Genomic DNA, 15,938 nt, shown 5'->3' on the forward strand with positions numbered 1-15,938 from the left:
AAGAGGGCGGGAGAGGAAATACTGTGATCAGCTAGTTTATTTACACATGCATTCATATAATACTAGGGACATGTCTTGCCTCCTTGCTCAGCTGCTGAATTTGTAAAAGGAGTCAACAGGTAGAAGAAGAAAACTTATAGATGATTTTGTGGCCTTTGGGGTTTCCAGTGAAATAATATGTAGTCATCGTTACTTGCAATTATCTTGACTGGTGTAGAACAGAAGAGAGACTATCAATTAACATACAGCATATGGTGTTGTTTTGAATTATGACTGTTGTCATTGATCTTAATTGCCGAGTAATTAAATCATCCACACACATAATTTATTCATGATTGTCATCTGGGGTGGTCTGATCAATTGTGCATAGATGCATAATACAACATGAGCTTGCACAGGTGCAGCTATTGTCAGTTGGGGTTCTGTCATTGGCAGCTAGATTTAAGGTTTTCAGTGTTTTTTAAAGCATTATGCCTTCTGTGCATGCATAGTGCATGGGCAGATATGTGCTCAAACTTCCATATGTCCACCTACTAAAAGCTTGCATACATATTCATGTGTACACGAGTCATCTTTCAGATAGTAATTATATGTAAAAGCAGGTGCAATTTAATAGTGTTGTGTACGTGTGCGTGTGTTTTTCATATATACTTTTCATTACAAATGCATGTGCATACATTAAAAAGTTAGCACAGGTCTTTGACAACTGCAAACCCCTCTGTTTGTCTTATTTACTCACAGATCAAACATAGTATGCCACTAGAAGACAGCATGATTTTGACTCAGGGCACCTGATACCTAATCTTTTGTTCAATGTTTCAGGCCATACTTTAATCTAAATCACTTTATAATAATAATAATTCTGCTGTATTGGCATCCTGATCATCTCTTGTCTTTGTGGCTGACCTCACAGTATGATGGCTCATTATAGCACCAATGAACTATGAACTTCTGAGCAATGCACTTATATTTAGGACAAATAATGCAGTAAGCATTCAAAAACAAAAGTTTATTTGATGTTAATGCCCCCCTCTCTCCGCATCCATGCCATAACTAAAATCACAACACAGAAATCAATGTACAACCACAGTTTTTATTCACTGGATATTGTATTATGTCTGACACACAAAGTCACATATTCACAGTGCATATGCTAAAACTGACATGAGATATACTAAAATACATAATAATTAACTTTAATCCAAATTAATTTAAAATATCAATGAAACCCTCATGAAAGCACTTATTATTTTTCCTCCAAAGTGAACATTTTACCACTTCATTTCATCTGACTTAGGTGATAGCAACAGATTCTGAGGTAGTAGACTATTTGATTCCACAAACGGAGCATATTGCATGCAAAGTCTTTTGATAATAACATTTTTGAAAGATGTCAAGCCCCTCTTAGCAAGGCTGGGCTATTTTGAAAATATAATTTTATTTAATATAGTATGTTAAGTTATGGGGGAAGACATCAGAACCCAGCAGATGTGATTGGCTTTCAGAGCCAGGCTTTCATGTTAATATGCCTACCCATTGGTAGGTAAAGGAAGGGGGGAAAGGGGGGGATTTTTCTTCCTCTTTTTTCCCTTGCATCTGCATAAGATAAGTATGGAGTCTGCTAGGAAAATAAAACAGAGTATATCTCTTAACAAATACTGTATAATTTGTCAACCACTTTGCAAGATCTGCATGTACATATATAGGTTTGTATATAAATGGTAGCCATTGATTCATTTAAGTTAGAAGTGTCTGTTATGGTATGTGTCTCAAAAACATTAGTATGGGTCTCATTTTCCAAATTTAATGACCTCTGTCAAAATATTTTTTTGCAAGTCAAGTTTTTTAACCAAGAATTTGAAAAAACTCCAATTGTATATCAATCCATGAAGAATCCTATCACATATCTGTTTCAAACTTGATGTAAATGATTTCTTAAGGGCAGAGAAATGCTTATTGTAGCCTTCACATATGCTTTGGATCAGTATAGCAGTTTTTAAGAACAGCATAGTGGCCAGGAGCAATGTTGCTTAACTTTCACTGCATCAGGTTTCTCTTAATTTTTGATACATGAAAAATAAATTATAACCCCACTGAATTAAAAAGAAGTGCTGTTGGTGTTCACCCACTGGCATGTAATCAGTTGTTCACCCCAGAAATCCAAAGATTGGTGCAAACCAAAGAGACTTCGTTTAAACATGCAAGTTATTGGAGAATGAAGTTGGCTACTCAAAAAGTGGCTCATATTATACTAACATAATATAGTTATTACCCCAGCTGTGGTCTTATGTCATTGGAAGTGGCTCTGTAAAACACTAACACAATTTAAACAAATTATAATTATGTAGTATAACAATTCAAGTGTGAAATCCCAGGTCCTCCTGCCCTCTGCATATCCCAAACTATGGATGATATGTGGGATGTAGATATTTACACATTACAACTTAGTCATAATAAAATATATAATACACAGAATTAGTTTAGAAATTGTTCTTGATCAACCCGATTGGCATGCATACCCTTGACTCCAAATTATTACAATATAATAGTTATTATAATTAATAATAATGATGAAATAAATATCATTATGCATATGTGGCACATATATATATATGTAAGAATATATACAACATTAACAGAGAAAATTTAATGTACATTTGAAGCTCATGTTCTACAGTTCTAACATATCACATTTATTTATTAAAATTATTTTACTTATATACCCCTGTTATATACACACAAAACAAACAGTTAACTGCTGTTTTACACAATAGAAAACTCTCCTAGCCAGCCCCTTAGTTGAAACTTTTTACTGGCATGCAAATTATATGGCATGCATTTTGTCAGTTCTCTTCGCAAGGTCAGATTTTTCCACCTAGCCAACATTGAAAATGATCACTTTCACAACTCATTTAACCCTTTTTAAATATGTGAATGTGTGTTAAATTAAGTTTCATCAATAATTACAGTCAGCATGTCATTGTATCATCTTGAAATTTGAACATGAATGCAAAATCTGAGAAAAGAACAAGCTGTTCTTGATAAGATTTGTGCTTCTTTGCCATTTGTCTAGGGGATTAACCTTAGTACCTAAATTTATCTGAGCATTCAGTGCCAGACTTTTTACCATTAAGTCATTGACAAGTTGTGTTCCTTTGCTAAGTAATAGATGTGAGTGCATCCATAAACAACTCTTGTCAGCTGAAATACACAACAAGCATCTCTGTTCTTATCCATCAATCGACAGCTATGTGAGAAAGATGTCAAATAATACATGTGGTGTTTTTAACATTGAATTGGCTCTGGACTGACCATTCAAGTGACTATGGTCAGTTATAGAAATGTGGCCTATCATAACCATTGCAAAACAGGCCTAAATGTGAGTAAAATGCTTCAACAATTCTTGGGCAATAGGTAGTAAAGGGAAGGTGAAACCAGGTCAGAAGAATTTAGCTCTTATACTAAGTACCTGTGTACATGTTGAAGGCTGAAGGTCAAGCAGTCTGGAGGCTCTGTCACCTTCATGGTCACTGATTTGGTGCTGCTGGCTTTCTCATGCCAAAGTTACATGACATGTTCACATTGGCAATATTAAACCATAGTAAAATATATTATCTAGTACTTTGATTGATACAAAAGTTTATTTGTAAGATTTGATTTATTTTGGGTTTTTTTGCTGAGCAGTGGGAGTAGAATATTATGAGAATGTAGGGTATCATACTTTTAAAATAGACATGATATTGTGACACATTTCAGAGGGAAGAGTTCTTGTGGATTTGAATAAAGTAAATCTGAAGAAATGGGCATGGCTCAAAAAGATAATAACAGTATTGTAGAAAGTAAAGTACTGGTATTGATATCCTGCAAGAAGGATTTCCACTTGACCCAGCTTCTGAAAAGCACATGGAATCATAACTGTATCCTCAGCACCGTTCCACCCTCCAGGTTCTGAAAGCCCCTTAATTAGGATTCCCACTGTCTGATTGGATGACTGGAATACCTCCTGGGTGGATTGCCTGTACTTAAAATGACTGATAGAGGTGTGGTAATCTCGAGAGAGTAAATATATGGTCTAGGCGCCAAACTAGACAAGCTGATGCTTCTGAATTGGCCAGCTGGGAAATCCTCAGGAAGCAGATCAAAGTTGTTGTTTTTTTAATAGAAAAGTCTGATACAAAATCAATTCTATTACAATAAATGCTAACGTTGTGGCATTTTGTTTTATTTAGGTGTGAGTAGCACACTAATTGCAATCTAAAATAATGGAGTGAAGATGGGGAGCTCCTCTAGGTCTTTCAGCTAATAACATTTCTCAATAACTTATATGACTTTTTTCAGATTGAAAAGAAGGGGTTATGTTATTAGCCTAAAACGATTGCTTTCATTTACATTTCTTTTCTTTTTAAACAATATAGTTTAAATGCCTTAAACAAAGTTATTCAATGCAATGCTGTCTTTTCTGTTTGCAGGTGTTGTGTCCCCAGAAGCCAAGTTTTACTGCCAGTGTGTGAATTAGGAGAACATCCATATGTCAGTGACAGCAAAAAGGAAAAGCAAAGGAAAATCACTGCATATCCATAGAAGGAAAATGAAAGCACCAGTGAAACCAGATATGCAATGTGTGAATAAGGAGAACATTCATATGTCAATGACAGCAAAAAGAAAAAGCAAAGGAAAATCAGTGCATATCCACAGGAGGAAAATGAAAGCACAGGTTAATCATTTATGTGACAAGTGAAATGTTAAAAAAACTTTCATGGTGTGTATCTTCATGGATGGGAAGTAAATCACCAAAGGTTCATTACCTTGAGTGGTATCAATGTTGCAAAAATGAAAGTGAAACCTGATTTGAAAAGGATAGCCATGGAATACTTAAAAAAGGCAGCCACTTTTTGGATACATAATTAGAAAATGATCAGGTTCATTATCTTGAGCATTATCAAGGTTGCAAAACAAGAAAAGGAAACCAAATTTGAATAGGAGAGCCACAGAATACTTTAAACAGCAACCACTTTTTGGATACAAAATTGGAAGATGGTATATTAGAGAATCTCAAATTCTTCCAGGAGAAATTTGTGAAAAGGATACATAATGAGGAAGTTAAAGACCTGTTCTAAAAACGTGGATATATACTGGCAACATGAGAGGAAAACATTTTCTGGTTATGTTATTATACCACATGAGCTGACTACCTTTCAACATGGGATACTTCTTTCTGATGAACCTTAGTTTGCAGGCTGAACTACAGTGGTTAGACTGTCTCAGACTTGTCTTGATTTGTATATGAATTACATGTGTAGCACATAGGATGATTGACTAAAATACCATCAGAATGCCAGAAAAAATATTCTGCATAATGCATAACATTTGCTTAATTACAGAGGTTGCAAAGCCTGATGCAATTTGGTTGTTTTTACCTGGATATACCTAAGTATTTGTTTTTCCCTTGTTATTTGTTGTTTCCAGACAGTGCCAAGATAACTACTTGATCTTTGTTTCCATAACACAATGCAGCATAGTAGTAGCATGGATAATCTAACAAGTCATATTGTTTTAAAGTATAGTTGGTCTTTCTCAACAACAGTAATTGAGTTCAATTGTCCAACAACAGTGTCAAGAACTTAGAAGTGAAAGGATGGCAGCAAAATGCCTTATCTTGTCAATGGCTTTAACTGGACTTGGGGAATTTGAAAGCACAATATGCCATATTCCAGGTTAACCACACACATTTGGTACCTTCCACAGCTTTTCGGAGGTGCTGTCCCCTTTGCACAACAGAAACAGTCTTTGAAATGCACATACTTGATCATGGAGCTGTACTCGTCACTACCCTCACTATAACATACCAGATTTGAAGAATCATCACACAAATGGCTGACACATCACAGGCAGCCACTGATGTAGCTATCCAGAAATGCCTCTTGTCCATGTCCTTTCTGTTACATGTGGGACTGCTTGGAAATCTTAAAATAATGTGAGACATTAGCCCCTTACATAATGTCCACTGCCTATATCTTTTGTTGGAGACCTGCCAAAGAAAATGGTGATTGCTGGACCCTGCTGAACAGTGCTGGACACTGGCCTCAAAGGTCATTTCCCAGTGAATTTTTACAAAAAGTTACAATGTTTGTCATTGGCCTTTGGAGATGTCCAGGTTCTGTGGGCAGTTCAACAGTTTTACCAGGAAAGGCCTTTCTGACCCTTTCATTGGTCAGTGTCCACTCTGGCTTAATTGGCAAAAGATTGTCTCAAGGGTTGCCACACCCAGGAACTTTGTGCGGTGTCATGTTGACTCTGTCGTCCTTTACACTGGCTACAGTATGTCATATTTATTTGTTTCTGAGCCAGATGTCATGTTTTCTAGTATGCCACTTGTTTTTTCACGACTGTGACACTGTTTGTGTGTCATGACAAGTCCATATGACACTTTCCATAGCATGCCATATACTGCATCATTTGCTTCTGAACATTGTCAAAGTATGGCCATTGACACATTGCTGTTGTCATACAGTGACATCTGCCCATGCATCACTTTCTGTAGCATGTCATATATACTGTCATTTGTCACTCTACATCACGCATAGGTGTATGCACCCCTGGAAGTAGAGAAGAATGTCTTTAGAACATGTGAAATCATTTATTAACAAAAAACAGTTGAGAAAACAATCTCTAGCTGGCCTTTGAACTGGCAGTGTCTACATTGGATGATATTAGTTAGATGAAAAAGCACAATCAGCCAAACTATAAAGGTGGAGATCTGTTTCCTCAAATTAAATGTGACACCATAAATATTTCTGGCTGGTATATCATGAATTAAATTATGACACGATAGCTGTGGCAGTCTGTATGAGGCTTGTATACTGTTGAAATCCTTTAAGCTAGCTGTTTAATGAAAACCTGTGCACAGGGACAGGATGTTTTTAGACAGATTGCAAAGAGCAAAAGTTCAAGATAATCATTCACCAACTGCTGTGGCTGGCATCTTATTAGAATCTGATCTACATCTCAATTACCTCATATCTATCTTGTAAATGTCCTTAATCCTTATTCATTCATTAATCTTATATGAGTGTGTTTATTGTGATTTCCTGTCAACTCTTAACATTTCTTTGAAATTTTTATTTATTTTTTGAAATATTTACAAAGTGGTACTTTTATTTATCTTAAAATATCTTTAAATTTGTGTTTTGTCAGTTTTGACTTATTTAATTTATAATATCAAATAAAAGTAAAGTTGCTATTGTTTATGTTGTCTTTAAGGAACTTTTCACTTTCTGAAATGTAAGCCCAAATATAAAGGAGGTGCATGCAGACGCATACTAGTATGTTTTAACATTTATGACACCAGCTGGCAGTTTAGGATTCTAAATCCAAATTTGGGAACTCATAAAAAAACTTTCAATCATTTCAAGTATACCCATGTGCAGAACATGAATGGGAAAATGTTTGAACTGTCAACATGATGGAACACCTCTTTAGTGTTAAATTCTCCATAATTTGACTAACTGTAAACTTGAGAAGGTTGCAGGGACCATCGTGGTTTGGGGAGCACTTTACTATAAAGTACCTCCGCTAGAGCGGTATATTTATTCCTCCTTTTATATTTGAGACTTGAAATAAGTTAAGTGTCTCTTCCCTTCAATAATACGTTTAGCAGTGGAGGAATTTCAGGCCATGAAGGCACCCCGTTGATCACCTGCGACCTACTAACCTAGTTATGATAACCTTGACCCGTGAGCATCAGCGCGCCATGGGTCGTCTGCCCATAAAAACTTTCATTTCCAGCTGTGCCACGTTGTGCGCGTTTTTTCCCCTAAGAATTATTCACTTTTCATGTTTTTGTTTTTGAAACGTGGTAATTTTGGTACCTGAACAATACTAAGTGACGAATTTAAAAACTTTGGTGAACCTGTTTGAAAGACGAAAGAGACACCCATATTTGCTTAAAATAAATCATTGAGTCGCATTGTACGTTTTTCTTTACTTTTGGTTTTTAAGACATACGTGTTTTGAATGCTATTAAATGTCCATTCTAGTATGGAGTATAGGTATGGTGTCTGCTGCAACGACACGTCCTGCTCCAAATTAATAGGTCTACATAAGTATCAGACGCTGTAAATGAATTGTAGGTTGGCATTATCATTTATGACCTAAGGCCCATACTTATGGATAGAAATATGTTTGTTATTTTAATAAATTCCGCCACTGATTATTCCAGTAGTATTCCCTGCGAAAGCGTATTCTAGTTTGTATTAAAAAGCACGACAGTCTATATGAATCGCGCCCACAGCAAAATGGCCTGGTATTTAGACGTTCACATACCCCATTTATCAACATACAATGCATTTCTATTTAAAATATAAGGAACAAAATGACGCCCAACCACCGCATATAGTTTTTTTTTACACTGAACTGTCTAAATAATTTAAAAACTGAAAACTGCACAACATGCACACATAATGAGGCCTTCGTCTTGCAGATTGTTAATTTTATCAAATATGAAATTAACTAATTTGAAGATTTTTTTTATTGGTAAAATGTTGAATTTAAATATGTATAATTGAAGAAATAAGAAAGGTGTGCACACCACTTACTTATTTTAGTTGCTTCCAATATGTCCATCTCTCATAACGTTTTGTCCAGACTCTGTCCAGCAGAAAAGAGACCTGAAGAGATTTTGAAGTCTGTTATGAAAACACGGTGAATTTCATTGATAAAACGAGTCACTGCACAGAAGCTTCCATAGTTTAACTTTTTATACATGCACCTTGCGAACAAAATAATTTTTAAAAGACATTTAACAATAGGGCTTACATTACCCCTGTAGAATATGTAGTACACAAAAACGCTTATGGAAAAGCAACGCTTTAGTTAACTTTCGGTGTCTATTCTTTCACATTCACTTGGACAGTGGCAAATAATCTTTGGTTTGCAACTCATTCAAACAGATGTGAGATGTTGTTTTCAGCAGTTTTACAGAATAATAGGTTTTAAGAAGCAATTTACTATTTTTTTTTCGGTGGGTGGGTTGGGTATTGGCTTCAGCAAAATTCACTAGAGGCTAAGAGTCCAAATATCGTTTTCAACAAACATAATAAACATTTGAACATTATTGAAAAGACACTATTTCTTTGTTATGTTAAATATAAAGAAAAATAATTATTGAAAACATATGAACATTATTGAAAAGACACTATTTCTTTGTTATGTTTAATATCAGCCGAACCATCACTGATAGTCATAAGAATAAAAAAAGAGACCTGAAATGTTGTCAAATATGCATATTCACATTTTATAGACGTCAATGACCAGCGTGTGATCTACTTAGATTGCGTTGTCCTATGTGAAAAAAGTGAGATCAACGGGCGTTATTAACTAACAGCTGACAGTAATTATGGCACCTTTTCCCTCCTGTCTGCAGAATCGGTATGCTATAAAAAAAGCTTTTTTATGATAGCTCCTATAAACTTTTACGATTAAAGCCAGATTGCCTGGTGATGTCCGGAAGACACGACCCATGGTTAATCTTCTCATTTCTGCCCTGCTTTTTTTTCTATATTGCATGCTACATAGAACACCAGTCCTTCGGTTTTATATATCAAACAGTCCTTAATACGTTTCGGTTGATTCCCTTCAATCTAGTATGTAAAGTATCTACATATCTTAACACGCCAACTACGACCTTAGATGTAAGTAGGAGAAGGTTGCACATATATATTTTTCACGTGGTAAGGGAGAATGACTACAACTTTCCAAGAATATATAAGTACATATTTCTTGTAGTTCGTTATCAATCAGTAGAAAACATGTCTATTTTGTTTATTGCGCGACTTAAGTGGCGAAAACTAATGTAAGTAGAGTCCATGAACCGGTATGTGTTTTCCGTGGCCACGGAAAATGACAGCTGGGCAATTGAGACATAAACAAAATTTGTAATTTGTTTTCAGTGTCAAAGGCCTACTCTGCCTTAACTTTTTATCTAAACAAAAAGCTTTAAACTAAACCAGCTAAACTCGACTGAAATACAAGAGCGCATCACGCGGCACTACAGCAAAATCGTTTTCAACTTTTGGTAAAAATGATTAATCAATAATTGAGATAAATGATTGAAGGTCTTTCATGTCCACATGATCGTCGGTAGAAAAGTAAATAAAACGTGACCAGAGTCTCCACACTCTGTCACATTACATTTAAAGTTCTGAAACAACTATATTTTTCGTTAATAAATATTCTTATCCAATCTAGTCAGATCTTAAATCATTTACCAACAAAAGGTAGTCCTTTCGAAGCAAATTGATACAATTAAGAGGAAGAAAAATCAGCGCTATAAGTAATCAATGGTATATCTCCTGTGACCACATACACAAAATATTGTAGCCTAAATTTAAAGTGTTAAAACGTAGTCATAAATTCAAGGAACAGGAAAGTGCCAACAGCTTTTTGACACGAACTCCAAAGCGTGTCCAGTATAAATGTTTACTACGTACATTAACTTCTCTATTGTGGCCAAAACAGTGAATCACATATAGTCTTTATTTATTAACGTGACATGTGAATATATAAGTACATATATCACCCGCCCTCATGGGCCTACACGTTACCGAAATTTGTACATTTATCAAAAAACATCAGGTTAAATTTATAATTTATAAACAAACATAAGTAGACTTATATTTACTATACATAAAAAATCGACTGGTTGTATCTTTCGGGGTATGCATTTAAATAGGAGAGGCCGACAATCAATGTAGGGTAAAAGAAACACAGAGATAGATAGTGGTGTCTCTATAATCTGGGCAATCAGTGACGTAAGCATGGTTGATTTTCATGTTATAGCGGTCCTGAGAATGGTTTCAAACATATCTTTATCGAAAATTGGTCTAAACTTTTAAACAAACAAAAAATTGCTCCACTGCATTTCAAGATATATTTGCAGGGGTCCACTTGAATAAAATATTGGTTTGAAACATAAGTCATATCTTTCTGTTTATTTGTTTGTTTGCTTGTTTAAAAACACAGTTGCACTATTCCATTTATTGCCGATTTATCGTCAATTTAGAGTCAAAGAAAACTACAACTTCGGTCTAAAAGAAGACCTTTCTGTGTAAAGTTTTTTATGTGAAACAAATTCCTGACTATTGGCAGCTATTGGCAGATTTGGTAAATTATCAGTTACTTTGACGAACCTTTAATTTGCGTAAATTATCAGTTACTTTGACGAACCTTTAATTTGCGTCTACTAACCTTGTACATTGTGCATTGCATTCCCATAGCTTTTCAGTAGCCCGTCATGCATCGTACTCTGAGCAGAGGGGGAGATCACTTTGGGGGACCCTAGGGGTGGAGATTTCATACCCACGGGATACGGAGAATACCCTGCAGTGTGGTGGTATCCCGCCATTTTATTGGAGCGTCTATCAGGTGTCCCCATATTATGCAGTGCACTGGAACCGTCCATTGAAGTGCTAAAACTACCGTCGTACTTTGGTAAAGGTGGCGGTGAGTCGTATTTTGTAGCAAGAGAGTCATATTTTGGAACATCGTACATGCCCTGCTGTTGTTGATGTTGGTTTTGTTGATGCTGTTGCTGTTGTTGTTGTGTATTGTAGACCTGTGCAGGGGGAGGGTTCTGTTGCTGGGAGTGAGAGGCGGCAAGCGTCTGGTGGTAGCCGGAGGAGCTGCTAGTGGACACCGAGGTTGAATTATAATAACCGTTGTTTGCATAGCCCCAGTCAGGATTAGCCAAAGGGTCGGGGAAACTCTGTCCCGGTTTGGAAATTACTCTAAAAGACGGTTGCACGCTGTGCTGTTGTTGCTGCTGCTGTAAACCATTGGCAGTGGTGTCCGCTGGTTTCGTGTGTAACGGCGGCGGAGAGAAGCTGTTCGTCGCAGTACTCACTATGGACCAAATTTTCTTATCCTGTGAGGGATCCAAACTGAATTTCCCTCCTGTCACATCGTCGTTAGTTGGATCGTCGAAGGCAGTTGGCTTCTGATCCAGCGCCACTGGAGTCGCCGCGGGGAACGAGGAGGTGAGGGCGGCCGCCGCCTGCGGTAGCGTCGTCGGAGAGGTTTGATGAGAGGAGAGAGGCGCGTCCAGAGTGTGAAGAAGACTGGTATTACTTGAATTACTGCAGGGGGACTCGGCGTCTCCGTTGCTTTCGTGGTCCAGATTCTGCGTTGATGAACCTGGTATAAGATGGCAACAGATAATCGTGTTATAAATTATACCTGAACTAATAAAAAACAAATAATCCTTTATTAATGTGTCCAAAATAGAGAACGCAAATATTCTTTGTTTTTGCCTTAAACAAAAAAATTGAAAAAAAAAAGACATAATGTACCTTGAAAATGTTAAAAATGTGTATAACATTAAATTTTAAAGTTGGGATTTAAATGCAATTTTTAATATACCTAATGAAATTGGTGCACATTAAAGAAGATGACACTGGGAAATTGAGATAAAAGGACCAACTTCTTTTGAAATAACTTTGTAGCAAAAAAACTTAAGATGGTTTTAATATTGGCTTCATTGTTAAGTTTTGCTTAAATTAGTAAAAGTCTCTAAATCTGGGAAGGTCTTATCTAACATGGTAATTGCACTCCGAAGAAGATGAAGATTTGTTACATCCCAATGTGTTACATCCTAGTCTGTCACACATGCGTGTGAGCAAAGAGGACATGGCCAGAGGTATTTTTTTCGTTTGCTTGTTTCAGAATTCTACTGCATAAATATATTACGCAAACAGATCAGCATTTAACAATAATACAAAATTATTCATCAAACAAGATTTTTAGTATTTTATGTGGAACTAGATAAATTTCTGGGAGCTGTTTTGTCGTCCATTTACATTCAAGGAACCATATGCAGGCATATCTTCTAATTCTCTACCCAAAGTCTGATTGAATCAGTTTATCAAACGTGCTCGTTCTTCTGACTCATATATAATGCCAATTCACGGAAAAACTTTAAAAAGAATATGAAAATCAGCCATCGATCAGTTAGTGACATGATTGCTTTAAGCTGTATGGTGTATCCCGCAGGCCGTGTGTTCTGTCCCCTGGGCCCGACACCCGGGGAGTGGACACGTGGGGCAATGGTTGAACTTGTTATGACAATCGAATTTAAAGTAACCCATAAGGATGCACAGCTCATTATTCCCCTACCAAGTAACTGAGTTGAAGCAGCGAACAAAAGATTACCTTTAATGGTATATCTGGTGACAAAGAAAGAAAAAACTTTAAAATTCATTTTATAGTGCTCATGGAATGACAAATACAACGTGTTGCTTTTACTGATGTAATATTGGGTTATAAACAATGACGTTTTTCTTTGACAGATTTTGGTAGTGATATACAAACGTAGAAAATTTGATTGTTTTGACTGGTGTTGTTCATGTCGCTTTATGGGCAAAATTTTTGGCAAACCATTTAGAGAAACCAATTTGAATCAGAGGACACAGTCTTCAGTTACTGTCTTGCAAAGTTTAGGTAAAATGCCTCGAGCTCTCTTTCGACGTTGAATTGCCAATTGGGAGCAAAGTTCACGAAAGACAGCATTTCTCTGAAAAAATCTTTAATTACTACTTTAGTGAAAGCCAGATTTGACTTGTTCTAAGTCGAGATATATAATTGGCAAGGCTGGCCGGTTATACCAACAGACGGGTCACGTAGTGTACTCTCTTAACAAACATGTCTGACATTCTCGCCGACTGAGAAAACACGCACTGGTCAAAATATAAGGCTTAACCAAATAGCCCACGGCAAAACGAAAGGCTATACTGGAAAACAGAAACTGGTAATGCCGTGACTGGGTAACAGATCGGCCAGAAACCTGGAGTGATGTTAGACGCCTTTAAACCCGATGGGAACCAAACAGACTGACCACAATCAACTTGGCAACCTTTAATAAGTGAGATCAGTGCCCTTGTTACGTTTTTATAACTAGATAAAGCAAGACACTTTCTATTCTTTAAGTATAATGATTTCTAATTTTACTTTAGAGTGGCTCGGCTAAAACTTATTGCCATCTCAGAAAACAAAAAATAACGATCAGAAAGTAATTACCAATAATAACAACTTCAACCCGACGAACTTTTAAACCAGGATGGAACTGTAATCGCCTTTTTCTTTAACCACACGTTTGCATGCTCAGGCTTACATAGATTGTTAACCTAGTACGCGAATTATTGCTTTGGAATGTAATGAGTTCCAAAAAAGACAACGAGACTACTTACGGGCAAGTGCTTTACAGGACTCACATGTTTGTGTTTTTAAACCTATGATGAACATATGTTTTGCGGGAATTATACAAATATAAACCTCATGCTTGTAGATTTCCTCTTGTTTCCTTCTCAAAAGGTTGCTCCAGATCAATGGTCAGTAAAACCAACTGCCGTTGTTTAACCCAACGCCCCTTCGGTGAACTGTCATTAACCAACCTAAATTTGGCCGTCAATAAATATTTCGAAAATAAACGGAAAAAACCTGCAATTTTTAGGACCAAAAACTATTGTTGTCCTTCAACGTAAAATGTACAAAACCAATGACTTATATCACAACTTAATCATGCCAATAAAGAATCTGTCAATAAAAAAAAAAACGAAAAAAACTGAAACGTTGAAGTGTTCTATTTGCAAAGAATTTCCCAAATGTTCCTGATGAAAATTATCACCAACCGATGTTTCGGATTTTCTCTCATTAATTACGCCCCTCGTTCACAGCTGACCCCGAGGCGCGTACTGTTTACTGTGACTTCGCCGAAGAGCCTACGGCTACGAATGCCCGAGGTCAGAGACCATTTTAATCAAGTCCACTTATGAGACGCTGACCCTCACATGTGAGAATTCTTATTTTTCGGTAACTCTTTCAGAAAATACCACACTTCCAACAGCGGTGGAATCTGCTGCCAATCAGAGTGACGAGAAACACCAACAACATACGAGGTTCAATAACAACACATTTGTAATTGTTGCTGCCTCCGATACTCTAGAATGCACACCTTAGATAACTCGTGTACTGAAAAACCCTGGTACAACAAGCCCTAATTTGGTAATACCGATGTTCTAACAAGTATTATACAAATCATTTGCGCAATGAACAAGAAGAATACTCTTTATTGCGGTATGGGGCATAAGAATTGTGTATCATCTTTGCGTTATCTTTCCCATGTAAGTGAGAGTGTAACACCGTGGTATGTAGTGGTAAGTTGTGTATACCGTTTACTGACTATAGCCAAAACCTTATTATGATGAAGCTGATTATAACCCCCATACAATGTAAAATAAAAATTGAACATGAGCTGTAACGTAAGAATACACCTGGCGTATCTTCAATGTATACCTAAAACAAGAGGGTATGAGCATCTCAGTTTTATTATCTCAGTGCAATATATCCATTGTTAGAATGAATGGTAGTCCTTGCTCTAAATCAAACATTTATAAAGTATGCAAGGCCTTTTCCCAACTTGAGGAGCAAGATTCTACACTTATGTTGTTTCCACCCAGTAACTTAATAGGCTATATTTACCGCTACGTGGAATGTTGCTAGGGCGTTTGTGTCTTCACGAAGCAGTTAAAATGGATCATCTTTCAATTCTATATCCTTTTTGTTGAGGTAAACCATAAAATTAGTTGTTTGGTCGCACAGTATAGAATTCTTGCCATAGTCTATGCCTTTAAATGTACCGTTTATTTGATACACACTGCATATCAACTGGTTCTATTTTAAAATTAAAATTTTCTTTTTATGCTAATTTGAATTTTCCGTTTTAAGGAAGATCCTTTCTTTCCCTTCATCATATCGGGTATAATTCCAAACAAGTTTGTAGTGTGCGTATTTAGTGCCAGAGAGTAAACAATTTTTACAAATCAAGATAAAATCGTCATTAAATTGCAAATGCACGTTTCAATCGTGAAGCATTATTAGAACTAACACTG

The 15,938-nt window shown here is 36.4% G+C and overlaps 1 protein-coding gene and 1 long non-coding RNA gene across 16 annotated transcripts in view; one reads left to right on the forward strand and one right to left on the reverse strand.

Moving 5' to 3' along the window:
* The window catches only part of LOC106165249 (uncharacterized), a 66,969-nt gene extending 58,998 nt beyond the window's left edge, over positions 1 to 7,971 (forward strand). For all 11 annotated transcript variants that reach the window (XR_015333754.1, XR_015333755.1, XR_015333751.1 and 8 more), the window contains one exon: positions 4,470 to 7,971. This is a non-coding gene — a long non-coding RNA (uncharacterized LOC106165249). The remainder of the gene's footprint in view (positions 1 to 4,469) is intronic.
* The window catches only part of LOC106165247 (uncharacterized), a 54,376-nt gene continuing 39,511 nt past the window's right edge, over positions 1,074 to 15,938 (reverse strand). For 4 of the 5 annotated variants that reach the window (XM_013543384.3, XM_087010423.1, XM_013543383.3 and 1 more), the window contains 3 exons: positions 11,245 to 12,189; positions 8,595 to 8,666; positions 1,074 to 6,596 (listed from right to left, as the gene is read on the reverse strand). In XM_013543384.3, the coding sequence (XP_013398838.2) occupies positions 8,626 to 8,666; positions 11,245 to 12,189 (986 nt within the window). In that variant the 3' untranslated portion in view covers positions 1,074 to 6,596; positions 8,595 to 8,625. The remainder of the gene's footprint in view (positions 6,597 to 8,594; positions 8,667 to 11,244; positions 12,190 to 15,938) is intronic. The other variant, XM_087010421.1, reaches the window with a different exon arrangement.

The sequence above is a fragment of the Lingula anatina genome, chromosome 4, assembly GCF_051362555.1.
Source record: "Lingula anatina isolate TDL-2025a chromosome 4, LinAna3.0, whole genome shotgun sequence".
Lineage (NCBI taxonomy): Eukaryota > Metazoa > Brachiopoda > Lingulata > Lingulida > Lingulidae > Lingula > Lingula anatina.